Source organism: Phocoena sinus, chromosome 14 (genome assembly GCF_008692025.1).
Source record: "Phocoena sinus isolate mPhoSin1 chromosome 14, mPhoSin1.pri, whole genome shotgun sequence".
In the NCBI taxonomy this organism is placed as follows: Eukaryota; Metazoa; Chordata; class Mammalia; order Artiodactyla; family Phocoenidae; genus Phocoena; species Phocoena sinus.
This window is the reverse complement of record NC_045776.1, coordinates 79,885,992-79,899,765: the sequence shown is the minus strand read 5'-3', so window position 1 is coordinate 79,899,765 and position 13,774 is coordinate 79,885,992. Positions and strand designations below refer to the sequence as shown.

The window sequence follows — 13,774 nt, the reverse complement described above, 5'->3', positions numbered from 1 at the left end:
AAATGGATTGGAAACAGTTTGGAAAGATACGAAACAGTATAACACATAGAATAAGAAAGAAAAGTCTAAGAGAAAAGAAGTCATAGAAGAAAAAAATGGAGGTAAGAATGAAATGAATATATACGCCAAGAAGGCGTATACACTTTCTGGAGTGGGGTGGATGTGGAGAGAGACAGCCAGATGGCATTTCTTAGCTGCTACAAGAGACACCTAAAATCCAACCACTATTATATTTAATGCTTTGTATATTAATACTTCCCCCCCGACATGAACCACCCCAGCTCTGAAAGAAGGAGACGTCAATCGTTTAATCTGTACTTAATGAGTCCTCACTGTGCGCCTAGTGCTGTGTCTTTAGCTTTTGCTCCCCAGGGGACTGGCCTGTAATTCCTCAAATCCTTTTACCTTGGAGTGGAGGAGAAGGAAACATTTACCTCTCTACTCTGTTGGAATTGGGAGGGAGGCGGTGGTCACGCGTCTTACCCTGCCCGTTTGGAAGGAGGAGGGTATACAGTAGAGCTTGTGTCGCTGCTGTTTATCTGTGGGGAAATTAGTCTTTCAGTCCTGTCTTGCTGCTGGTTGGAATGTGCTGTGTCTAATGGCTGCTGGACGCCTGCACGGCAGCAAGTCACGACTTAATTTAGTCAGATGAGATCACTGCCTCAGAGCATCTTAAAAAAAAAAAAAAAGAAAGAAAGAAAGAAACAAACCTCCCTAGGTCTGGAAACTAGGGCTCTACGACTCTCACAGATGAGGATCCCTTGGAAAATAGGGCTTGTTCACAATGATGACAGGAAAGTGCCTTTGGTCAAACATCTGTTCGTAAGCCCATCATGCAGGAATCCAAACCTCGCATCAGTTTGCCTCAGTTCAGTTTGAAGGCTGTGGGTTTTTCCTCTCCCCTCCTCTTGATTATGTCCCATAAATCTGGTCATGGGCCACAGGTGGCTGTTGCCTGAATGGCTTTGTTGAATTTGTTCTGAAGAATGTATTTTCTGAGAGAGAGAGAGAAAATGGTCACAGATGCAGTACCCTGACTCTCCCTCTCTCATTGTTCTGGTCCAAGTTCAGACCCCACGTAAGCATCAATCAAATTCAACCAGCTGGATCTAAAATCATCTCCTAGGAGGCTTGTTTGCTTCATAGCAGGCTGTTTTATCAAGAAAAGGAAATAGTCAAATGGGCTGTTATTGCTTTAATTCTAAGAGGTGGCCACCTCCTCACCTGGGAGGGGAGCAGTTACCCTGTTTGGCTTCTGCCTCTGGGCCAAAAATTGATGGAGCACAGTTAAATGGAAGCTCTCCATTGAAGAAGTGTGGCAGAGGCCACCAGTTGCCATTGTTGGTCTTCCTCAGGCTTTCTTTTTTCCCACTCTCCCTTTACCCACCCTGTCAATTGCATTTGCATTGAAATTCACTGGCCATTAAAAGCTGAGATTGAGTCAAGGTGGACAGCAACAAGAGAGTCAGATTTAAACAAAAAGTCATGCTTTTAAGATGCTTCAGTGCTTATTGGTGGAAGAGAGAATTTTCCGCCTGGAATTGAAATTTATAACTCCATGTAGAGACTTCCCTGGCGGTCCAGTGGTTAAGACTTCGCCTTCCAGCGCAGGGGGTGTGGGTTCAATCTCTGGTCGGGGAGCTAAGATCCCGCATGCCTTGGGGCCAAAAAACCAAAACATGAAACAGAAGCAATATTGTAACAAATTCAATAAAGACTTTAAAAATGGTCATCAAAAAACCTTAAAAAAAAAAAAAAAAGACTCCGTGTAGTGCCTTCTTCTGTGGAAGAGAATTTGAGCTTGCACACTTCATTGCGTGCAGACGTGCGATGTGATGGGAGCGTTGCTCTGAATGGGGCCGCGGGGTAGAGGAACCGTGTGGGCTTGGTGCCCACCAGCATGGCCCCACGAACACGTTTCATGTCCCTGTCCTCACGTTCTGTTACTCATTTTGTTAAATGACTAATGCTGAATAATCAAGTCAAAAGCTAGAGACACTCCAGAAAGGGCTTCTCCCAGCAGAGCGTGATGGTGGGACCCCAGAGTCATCCTCTTTGATTTGTTAAAATCATTAGTCAGCGCACGCTCTCTTTTTCTCTTTTACATAACTATCAATTGTTGTATTGAATTAGTAACCCATCGGCATGATAGGCGAGATGTGAAATTGGGTCACTTAAGGTGACAGTGTTGCTTGGTGCCTGCCTTCCCAGGGAAAGGGGTGGATGTGTGGAAGCCTGTGTTCTAGGATCCTGACTGTGGATCCCAGAAGGCGGTCAGACACCTAAACACATGTTTCCTTTTCACAGTTCTACAGGTATTTTCTCTCATCAAGGTTGCATAATAGTTCTCTTTTCTTCATTCCTCTTGTAACTTTCCTTAAAATTAAAGAAGACATAAGTACTCCCCAAAGTGAGTGCCTCTCTGGTTTCCAGGATGCAGCCTGTCCCTTCTGCCTCTTGCCACCCAACCCCTAGGTCAGTGGTTCTCAAGTTGTGGGGGGGTGTCTGTGGCTCCGTGGGGGGTCCCCAAGTTCAGGTTATTTTCCTAATAATACTAAGCTGTCATGTGGCGTTTTTCATTGTGTTAACATTTGCACCGATGGTGCAAAAGCAATACTTTTATTTAAAAAGAAATAATAAATATTTGAAAAAATCTGCTTTAACTTCTAATGTGGTTAATAGAGATAGATATAACTCACATAAACAAAAGCCCTTTGGGGTCCTCAGTAATTTTTAAGAGGGTAAATATTCATTCCCTGTAGCTTCTAACACCTAATTAACACTGAGATATTTCATTGAGAGAATCCAAAGCTTGTCTTACATATTTGATTACCTTTATATATAATATGACCTTTTGCTTTTTGTGCATTTGTTTTACAGCTTATTTCAAAGGAACATAAAACATGTTTCTTGCCATTTTAAAGCTCAGATCAGTTCAATGGTTGTTACAGTACTTCCAGCAGTCACAACAATCACAGCTGCATTTTGTGTTTGTTTCAGTCAATAATAAATCAAAAGCCATAATGATGGTAGTTCCTTAAATTATACCCTCAAAGAGGAGTGTTGTCAGAGTGACCCAAAGGCCTCATGATGGTAAATTATAATAGAAATATTAGTGATTGAAATTTCAGGCTACTGTGGGGCAGTTAGGCAAGTTTCTACTGGTGTGGTGTTATTTGGAAACTTTTCTATTAGTCAGAAAGTGCAACAGGTCTTCTATCCCTCAGTCTAGGCCAGAAAGCTTTTTTATAATCATTGCTTAGGCTTTGAAGAAGTTAACTCCACCTTCAGCTTCCTGTTTCTGTCTGAGTAATTTCACACCAAATAGTCATTTAGAGTAGAGGTTGGCAAGCTATAGCCAGTGGGCCAAATTTAGTCTGCTTCCTCTAAATAAAGTTTTATTGACACACAACCACACCCATTTGTGTACATATTGTCTGTGGGTGGTTTTGTGCTGTGAGGGCAGAGTTGAGTAGTTGTGACAGAGACTGAGTGGCCTTCAAAGCCAAAAATATTTACTATCCGATCCTTACAAGAAAAAAGTTGTTCATTCCTGCTCTAGAGTTTACTAACCTAAGGATTCTTCCTTTAGGATACTCACAGATGAGATTTATCAGTGATACAAATAGCCACGTTCCTAATTTGGATAAAGTGTATTCTTGCCCCATTAAATTAATAAATCTCTCATATCATTATTAGGCAAAAAACAGAGTTTTGGGGAAAAAATCATAATCTATTAAATTAGTTCATGAAAATAGGGGCTAATTATTTGACTTGATACTAAGTGATAACTCTTAATTTATGAATCTGTAAGTCTGTCTGTGCAATTACTGATTTTTGTTTTGTTTTACATTTTTCCAGTCCTCTTCATTCTTTTGTGTAGATTTAAATCTCTGGTTGTCATCTTCTGCCTGAAAGACTTCCTTTAACATTTCTTATAGTACAGATGTGTGGGTGGCAAATTCTTTCAGCTTTTGTGTGTCTGGAAAGGTCTTTATTTCGCCTTCATTTTTGAAAGACATTTTTGCTGGGTATGGAACTCTAGGTTGACAGATTTTTGTTTTTGTTTTCCTTTCAGTACTTTAAAGATGTTGCTCCACTGTCTTCTAGCTTACTCCCCTCCAAAACCCCTCCAACCTCACTGGGAGAAATCGTTCTTCTCTTTGTTTCTCTATAAGTAACTTGTCTTTTTTCTCTGGCTGGTTTTAAGCTTTTTCTTTCTTTTTTTTTTTTTTTTTTTGTGGTACGCGGGCCTCTCACTGTTGTGGCCTCTCCCGTTGCGGAGCACAGGCTCTGGACGTGCAGGCCCAGCAGCCATGGCTCACAGGCCCAGCCGCTCCACGGCACGTGGGATCTTCCCGGACCGGGGCACGAACCCGTGTCCCCTGCATCAGCAGGCGGACTCTCAACCACTGCGCAGCCAGGGAAGCCCAAGCTTTTTCTCTTTATTACTGGTTTTAAGCAGTTTGATTATGATGTGATTTAGCTTAATTTCCTTCATGTTTCCTGTGCTTAGGGCTCGTTTAACTTTTTGCATCTATGGATTTATTTTTTCGTTGACTTTGGAAAATTTGTGGCCATTATTTCTTCAAATATTTTTTTCTGTCTCACTCCTGCGCTCCTTCAGGGACTTTGATTACATGTATATCAGGCTCCTTGGAGTTGTCTTACAGCTCATTGATGCTCTGTTCATTTTTTACGTCTTTTTTTTTTTCTTTGTGTATTTCATCTTGGATAGTTTCTGTTGCTATGTCTTCAAGTTCACTAATCTCTTCTTCTGCAGTGGCTAATCTGCTGTTATAAACTTAAAATATAAATCTATGGCAAAATAGACATATATAGAGAATATATCACAGCTAAATTAGGTGCTGAATTTTTCTTTTAAATTTATTTATTTATGTATGTATGTATTTATTTTTGACTGCGTTGGGTCTTCATTGCTGCACATGGACTTCCTCTAGTTGTGGCGAGTGGGGGCTACTCCTCATTGCGGTGCACGGGCTTCTCACTGCAGTGGCTTCTTGTTGCAGAGCATGGGCTCTAGGCATGCAGCTTCAGCAGTTGTGGCACTCGGGCTCAGTAGTTGTGGCTTGTGGGCTCTAGAGCACAGGCTCAGTAGTTGTGGCACACAGGCTTAGCTGCTCTGCGGCATGTGGGATCTTCCCGGACCAGGGCTTAAACCTGTGTCCCCTGCATTGACAGGCTAGGTGCTGAATTTTTGACTTACTTCTCTTATAGACCTTTTTCTTTTTTTAAAAAAATGGAAGTATAGTTGATTTACAGTATTGTGTTTCTGGTGTACAGCAAATTGATTCAGCTACATTTTTTAAAATATTCTTTTCCATTTTGGTTTATTCGAAGATATTGAATATAGTCCCCTGTGCTATACAGTAGGACCTTGTTGTTTATCTATTTTGTATATAGTAGTTTATATCTGCTAATCCCAAACTCCTAATTTATCCCTGCCCTTTCCCCTTTGGTAACCATAAGTTTGTTTTCTATGTCTGTGAGTCTGTTTCTGTTTTCTAAATAAGTTCATTTGTATCATACTTTAGATTCCACATATAAGTGATATCACATGATATTTGTCTTTCCCTGTCTGACTTACTTCACTTAGTATGATAATCTCTAGGTCCATCCATGTGGCTGCAAAAGGCATTATTTCATTCTTCTTTTATGCCTGAGTAGTATCCATTGTGTATATACCACATCTTCTTTATCCATTCATCTGTTGATGGACATTTAGGCTGCTTCCATGTCTTGGCTATTGTAAATAGTGCTGCTATGAACACTGGGGTGCATGTATCTTTTTGAATTAAGAGTTTTCTCTGGATATATGCCCAGGAGTGGGATTGCTAGATCATATGGTAGCTCTATTTTTATTGTTTTAAGGAACCTCCATACCGTTCTCCATAGTGGCTGCATCAATTTACATTCCCACCAACAGTGTAGGAGGGTTCCCTTTTTTCCACACCCTCTCCAGCATTTATTACTTATTAATCTCTAATAGAGATGATTTTTAATTTTTTTTAAAGCGAAGGACCACTTTTTCCTCTGCCTCAAACTGGATTCTTCTTTGGGCTTTCATAGCTAAGCAAATGGTGCCGTAATCTACCTTGTCTTCCAAATCAAAAGTCCATTAAGGAACCCTTGGCCCCCATGTCCATCAACAAGTCTTATTACCTGTGCTTCCAAAAGAGATCTCACCTCCATCCACTTCTCTGCATCTTTTGTCACGTCCAGCTCCAAGCCACCATCCTCTCTTCCTTTAATGACAGCAGCAACCTCCTCAGTAGTTTTTGAACTTCCTTCTACATTTGTCCTGTTTTGATCTGTTCTTCCTGCAGCATCCACAAAACGATAACCAGGCCATGTCACTCCGCATTTTAAAACCTCTGTTGGCCTCCAATTAATTGCATTTTGAATGAAATCCAAACTCTTTTCTTGGCCTTCAAGATTCTTAGTCTGGGCTTCCCTGGTGGCGCAGTGGTTGAGAGTCCGCCTGCCTATGCAGGGGACACGGGTTCGTGCACCGGTCCGGGAAGATCCCACATGCCGCAGAATGTCTGGGCCCGTGAGCCATGGCCGCTGAGCCTGAGTGTCCAGAGCCTGTGCTCCGCAACGGGAGAGGCCACAACAGTGAGAGGCCCGCGTACCACAAAAAAAAAAAAAAAAAAAAAAGATTCTTGGTCTGGGCCTGCCTCTCTACCATCAGCTTGGGCCACATTTTCCCTCTTTTGTTCTTTGGCCACAATCCACAGAAGAATACATTTTACCTTGCAGTCTCATACAAGGGATCCTATATACTGAGTTTCAATGAGTTTTAAGGTAGGTAATCAGGATGCATCTTATAGCCTGTATATGATTCTGTAGTCATAAGGACATAAACATGTCATAGTTTCCTTGGCAGTACTTCTTTTTCTTAATGTTACGTAAAATTGTGGTAAATCTTACGATTGATAGCAACTTAAACTTGATGACTTATGGTATCTGAAACAAGTTTCCAACAATGGTGCTTACCTTTACTCTCCAAGGTACATTCTGATGTTTTCTAATGTATCCTGTTTATTCCATTTCATTGGATAAAACAAACCAAAAAAATTTGACTTGACATCTTCACTCTTGAGTCACAGCTTGAAGTGTAAAAAACTGCTCTAGCCACTCAGGTCCTTTTTTGTTCCCCAAATGCACCAAACCCTTTCTTGCCTCAGGGTTTTTGCAGATGCTGTTCCCTCTGCTCTTTTCTGTTCTTTGCATGGCTGGCTCCTCATCATCCTGCAGATTTCAGTTTGAATGTCAGCTCTTCAGAGAAGCCCTCCTTGACTGCCCCATCTAAGTGAGTTCTTTTTCTCCCCCCTTATTCTTTTTCCCTAGGCCCTTCATAACACTTGTCACTTTTCCTTCATAACACTTGTCACTGTTTGTAATCCTGCCCTTGTTTATTTTCTACCTGTCCACACCAGAATGAAGGTGAGGCCAGATATGCTGTATCTTGCCATAGTGTCTGCCATGTAGTATGTATTCAAAATATCCTTGTCAGCTGAATGAATGCTACTGGTTTAGAGCGCCTCTGCCTTGGTGAAAATCTTTATATCTACTTCAAGGTCTACGTAGTGTTTCTGAATCTCAGCAGCTTTGGATTTAATTTTTCAAAAGTCCCTACTTTGTCCTGGCTATTGTCCTGTATATGCGTGTTTGTGTCTTTCTTGGGAGAAGCCGCGGGGGCGGGGGTGGGCCAGTGGTGGGCAGCCAATTGGAGGGAAGAGGAAAAGATTAAGAATGGGGAGGAAGGGCTTCCCTGGTGGCGCAGTGGTTGAGAGTCTGCCTGCCGATGCAGGGGACACCGGTTCGTGCCCCGGTCCGGAAAGATCCCACATGCTGCCGAGCGGCTAGGCCCGTGAGCCATGGCCGCTGAGCCTGCGCATCTGGAGCCTGTGCTCCGCAGCTGGAGAGGCCACAACAGTGAGAGGCCCGCGTACCGCAAAAAAAAAAAAAGAATGGGGAGGAAGACAAAGGAGAGTAAAACTTCATCCTATGTTTTTTTCTTTCTTCCACTAGTGCCTAGTTTTCATCTGAATGTTAAATATATATTTGTACAGGGTGTGATGTGTGGTCTAAATAGTTAATGTTATTAATAGGCATTGTGTATTCCTGTAACTTTGCTTCTCCTGTTGGGTATGACTTGATTAATTCTTTGAAAAAAAGGTGCTGGGGCAGCTGCAACAGCGTTCTTGGCTTTTTTAGACCAATTGTGATTTTCTTTATTTGACCCATAGCATGTAGAATTGTATTCCACCCTATGAAAAATTTATAATCAATTTCTTACCTTTTAGGCACATAGAGATGAAATCCAGCGCAAATTTGATGCCCTTCGTAACAGCTGTACTGTGAGTATTAACCAAAGATGATGAAAATAACATGAAACTAAAACTGAGAAGGAAAGGGGGACATCTCATTCTAATATCAGTGACTGATTTTTGATATAAACTTTCAAATTGAAGCAGTTAATGCGGTCAAACTGATTTGGAAGTTTCTGAGCCTCAGATAACTTCAGTGTCTTGTGTTCCTGCCAGTTTAAAAAAAATTAAACCATTCTTCGTGTTTGGGGAAGGCTTGTTGGAATGGTCAAAATAATTCTCACTGCAGAACCACTAATAGATCTCAGTAGCTGCAACAAAAGTCCCATTGGCGCTCCCCTTCCTTCTCCAATCTAGAAGGTTCTGTCTGAGACTGGCCCCAGATGGTAAGGGGCAGTTAGACATGTCAGGCTTCTCCACCCTACTGCCTCTACAGAGAGGGAAGACCAACAAGTTCTTCTCCTGAGCAATCTACAAGTGTTAACTTCCTAACAGGCAAAATCTGGCTTCCTAACATGCAAATTCAGAATCTAGGACTCTTTGGGAGTCGTTATTTCTATTGAGAGAAGTCAATTCCAGGAGCAGATAAGCATCATTCATAGGTTATGTAATAGGGTAGGATCAGTGGAAACTCAGAGTCTATTTTTGATCAGAGAGAGGGATTAAAATAGGCCCCTTTCAGAAGCTAGGGATGTTGTCCTTATTCATGGTTGTACCTCCTTTCTTTGGTCCTTTCATTGCTCTGTTACCTCTTTAGGCAGTTCTCAGTCAGCTTGTCTCCATTTGTATTGTTTGCATCTGTAAATTTCCAGAAACACCCCTCCACCTCCTATAGGCATATTTTCTTTTCTTGTAATGAACTCCTTCTTTCCTCCTTACCTACTATAAATGGGGCATTAAGTCCTGGTATATGCTCCCCCCCTCTTGCCCCCTGCTTCATTTAGATATAAAATGCACACAACAAAGTACATGAAGTGCAACTAATATTAAGCATATAGCTGGATGGATTTGTATGTGTATAGACAACTTGTGTAACCACAACAAAGATCAAGATACATAACTTTTCAGCTCCCAGAATGTTCCCTCCTCTCCTCTTCCCATCAGCATCCTTTGCCCTAAGGATAACCAGTATTCTGACCTCTGATACCACACCTTAGTTTTTCCTGTTCTTGAACTTCATATAAATGGAATCATAGAAGATGTGGTCTTTTGGGTTTAGCTTTTTTTGTTACTTAAATTGTCTCTGAGGTTCATCCATGTTGTTGCATCCATCAAGATTTTGTTATATTTTAATTACGGTGTTGTGTTTCCAGTGTGCGTATAGAACTGAAGTTTGTTTATCCATTCTCCTGTTGATGGATGTTTGGGTTGTTTCTGGTAGGAATAAAGCTATTAGGAACTTTCTTGTACAGGTCCTTTGACGGCTATAAGGCCTTGTTTCTGATGAGCATATACCCAAGAGTGGAATAGCTAGGTCATGGAACGTGCCTCTGTTTCACTCTAGTAGGTACCTGGCAGATGGAATTTAGGTCTATTTCCTGTTGCCAGTGGCTGGATCTAGGGTGAGCTTGCCTTAACATTATCTGTTGATTTCTTCCCTTCCTTGAGGAATTGATGCATTCTGTTCCTCTACTCTTTTGCCTTACTTTTTTAGTTCCTTATTATCTTGGTTTCTTATTTTACACAAGAGTTATTTGCTTATATTACATACATGTTCATAAATGATCACTGAATAAAATATAGATCATTTTAGGACTGTGACTTTTTTTTTAACATTACTATTTTTTCCTAAAATAAACTTGGATGCATTTTAAATGTGTACATCAGTAATCCTGTTCCATTCATCTGGAGTTTTCTTTTCTCCTTTTTTCATCTTTTTTTTTAAACATCTTTTTTTTTTTTTTTTTTTTTTTTACAGCTTAAGGAATAATCAGAGTACAATAACCTGATGAGTTTTAAAATGTGTGTATATTTGTGAAATCAGCAAAACAATCAAAATAACAAACATAGTCATCACCCTCAAGAGTTTCCTTGTGTGCCTTTGTAATCCTCCCTCCCCCCCCATTTTTAAAATTGCAAGTGTAGTTTTAATGGAATATACCAATATGTAGAACAAATTTGGTTACTTTCTTATGTAACTTTTGTACTCTCTTTATCCCTCCAATTTGCTTTTTCTGGCACAGTGACTTCTAATCCTTCCTTTACTTACCCCTGGTATTCTGTGAAGAAGCCTTTGGGGGCCTCTCCCAGTGGGAGGGGGAACCCAAGAAAGTGATCCCCACCCACATTTCAGCTAGGGCAGCTGGGTAGCTTGGGGGTCCAAAACACACGCTCTGGAGTCAGATAGACTGGTTCAGATTCTAAATTGGTCTCTTGGTAACCTATGTGATGTTATACTCCTGAGGCTCCATTTCTTTGTCCATGAAATGAGATGACATTGTATGTCCTCAATCCAATACACCGTTGATTGTAAGATGCATAATTCATTTAATTACTGCTCTTTGCGGGGCTGGGTGAGGGAAGAGAGACAGCTGCTTAGCTGCAATATACATTCAGATTTCGGAAACAGTAAAACCTAGGACACACTGAGTCAGTCATAGAATCCGAAACTTGGTAATAATACCTGGGGTTCCTGCAAGAATTAGACGGTGCCTTGGTGTTTGTACAGGGCCTGGCCCACAGAATGCACTAATCAGTGTTGGTTGCTATTATCATTTTATTATATTGGATTTACCACAGAATCTTGTGTAGAAAACGGTCCTGCTCCTTAAAAAAGTTTGAAAACCACCACTTTAGAACAACACTTGGCAGCAATGGTAGATCTCAGTTATACTTTCGCAAGTTCAAAGGCTGCTTTATAGACACTTTAGGAGAGCGCGATAGATGTTCCTTGCTCGTTGGTGCTGTCCAGGATTGTAGCCGCTGGCAAATGTCATCTTTGTTACCGGTGGGAACTCCTATAATAGCTCAATCAATTGGAGCTCCCAGTTAGCAGCTTTTAATAAGCTCATGAGCAGTAAGATTTTCGAGCTCAGGCCATTTCTATATTTTGAAGAGATTTAAAAAAAGGACTTGATTCAATCTGGCACCTAAAGCCCTACCTAAGTCTGTTTTGGAGAGGAGTTGGTGGGCCAACATATGACACGGTTTTAATTATGAATCAATCTGTCAGCTATAAGATTAAAAATAAATAATATGCAAATAGCTGCCTTCAAGAAGGAATGAGGCATTAAAATAGGATGTCAGCCCTGTGTCTTTTCAGCCTGATACTCATTGTCTGACTGGTGTCTTCACCCCCGACATGCTCTTGGACGTTTACCAGGTAACGTTCCCTCTGCTGGTTGCCCAGTCAGGTGTGAGAGGTAACATGTATCTCGGAACCACGAGGTGTGCTTAAAAAGCAACTGATAGAGATCTTTAAAAAAAATTTTTTTTGGACACTGAGAGTAGATAATTTTTTTATATCCCTGTTTTCTGTTAGAATTGTACCAAGATCTCTTATCTGTAAAAACAGCATAGAAGAAAGCTCTGCTGGCCCTTGCATTATGAAGCTATCTCCCTCATCTTTTTTTTTTTACCACTAAGATGGAATCAGCCTTGCAGTTTATCTTTCCTGCCTTCTATCCTTGGGGTTGAAAGCTTAAGAGACTCATAATACAGGAAACAGATCATTTGCCCTTGGTGTGGAGAGAGTATACCCACAAAGTAGACCTAAGAATTCTCTTTGCTTATAACCTGGTTCAAAATCACAGACAGCCCATTATTCTTTTTTTTTTTTTTTTTTTAAACCATGGAGATCATTAATTTACTGGCTGTGTCTCAGGTCCGCCCAATATCTGTGTGTGTCTAACACTCTGGCAACTCCAACAGAGCCACAAGCTCAACGTGTTACGGCTTTTGGGCAGGAAGGACATACGAAACGTCCGAATGCGCTAACATGCTTTCACGAGGCCTCGGCTGCTTTCGTGCAAGCACCTAATCCTCCTCTTGTCAAACAGGCAACATAGAGATGATGACAGAATACAGAGCCAATCATCACAAAGTGTGAACAGAAGTCAGAGACCCCTTGAAAACAGGGTGACGACAGGAAATAGAAGGACTCTTCCTACTCCAGTGGCCAGTCGAAATGAGAGTAGTAATCTTGGCACCTCCATGACTTTCTTCGAGTGTTTCTTCTTTAGCACTTTATAATCTAATTTGGGGAGGAGGAGAAGAAGTGACAGAAATGGGCTTATTATAAATTGCATTTTTTTTTCATGAGTCAAAGAAAGGGAGTAGGTACCCAAAGGCTTAAATATGTCTTTGAATGACAAGTAAATTATTTTGGCAGCATATATATTCTTATGTGGGTAGATTTTCTGTAGTCTGTTTACTCCCCATGGGGCACCATTGGTGCCTCAACATCTTGGTCACTAATTTTTATCCCATGTATTTCACATGATGTGTTAAAGTAGAATAGCACGCAAGAAAAAGCCAAAACATTAAAACCAGAGCAACAGAGGAGGTAGTCAATATAGTATTTACCTCCGTGTCAGGTGGAGAAACCAACCCAGCCAAGTTCAAGGTGGCTTATTTGGGGCTTCCAGAATCCATTTTATAGCGCAGCTTCCAGGCCAGTTTGCCGCATCAGTCTTGTTGTTTTCCTTTGGGGGCAGAGGTAGAAGGAAGCACAGTGGAGACATTTGCAGTCTAGGAGGAAAACCATCTTAAGGAATGGGTTTACTGCATTGTTTACTCATTGTTTCTGCTTTCGGGAGATTTAACCATGTCACACAAAGGGTGATACAGGGTTCCCTGTGAGGCAGAAGTGCCTGCTAGGAGTGACAGACTTGCAGTTCTTTTCCTTTTTTTTTTTTTAAACCCTGATGAAGGAGGTTTAGCCAAGCACCTGACCAGATAACCTTTATTCCCCCTCTTGTAGCTGATAGCGTTACACAAACCGTAGGAATTAACATGGCTTTTGATATTAAAATACAAATTACTAGACCACTTACTGCATTAAAAGCTCATCAGCACAGTTAACAAAATGAAAAGCTGTGGCCACATTGAACAGATCTACTTAATTGACGTTCTTTAATTCTTTGTGCCTGGGAAGATTTTTTTTTTTTAATTGATAGTCAAAATAGGTTAAAATAGGGAGTTAGTCATGGAAACAGTGGCAACATTTCAGAAACTAAGTCTACTCTGGGTTTGAAAATGGGAAACAATTAACCATAGGCTCAGAGGCATTTCCTTTTAATTTACTCCTTTTAGTTATGTAAAATTTAATTTACCGCCAGTGCGCCTCATTCCAACTATTATTAGAAAATTGCCCTTAAACTTCTAAAGTATTATATATAAAAGCCCTTTGCAAGTGCTGGTACTAAACCTCAGCAAAGAGAACAGGAAAGCTAAATGCGCTGATATTGAAATCATTC

At 40.9% G+C, this 13,774-nt stretch overlaps 1 protein-coding gene across 8 annotated transcripts in view; it reads left to right on the top strand.

The window, feature by feature from the left end:
* CIT (citron rho-interacting serine/threonine kinase) overlaps positions 1 to 13,774 on the top strand; it is a 173,994-nt gene that overhangs the window by 122,408 nt on the left and 37,812 nt on the right. For all 8 annotated transcript variants that reach the window (XM_032654115.1, XM_032654114.1, XM_032654113.1 and 5 more), the window contains one exon: positions 8,334 to 8,387. In XM_032654115.1, coding sequence (XP_032510006.1) covers positions 8,334 to 8,387 — 54 coding nt within the window. The remainder of the gene's footprint in view (positions 1 to 8,333; positions 8,388 to 13,774) is intronic.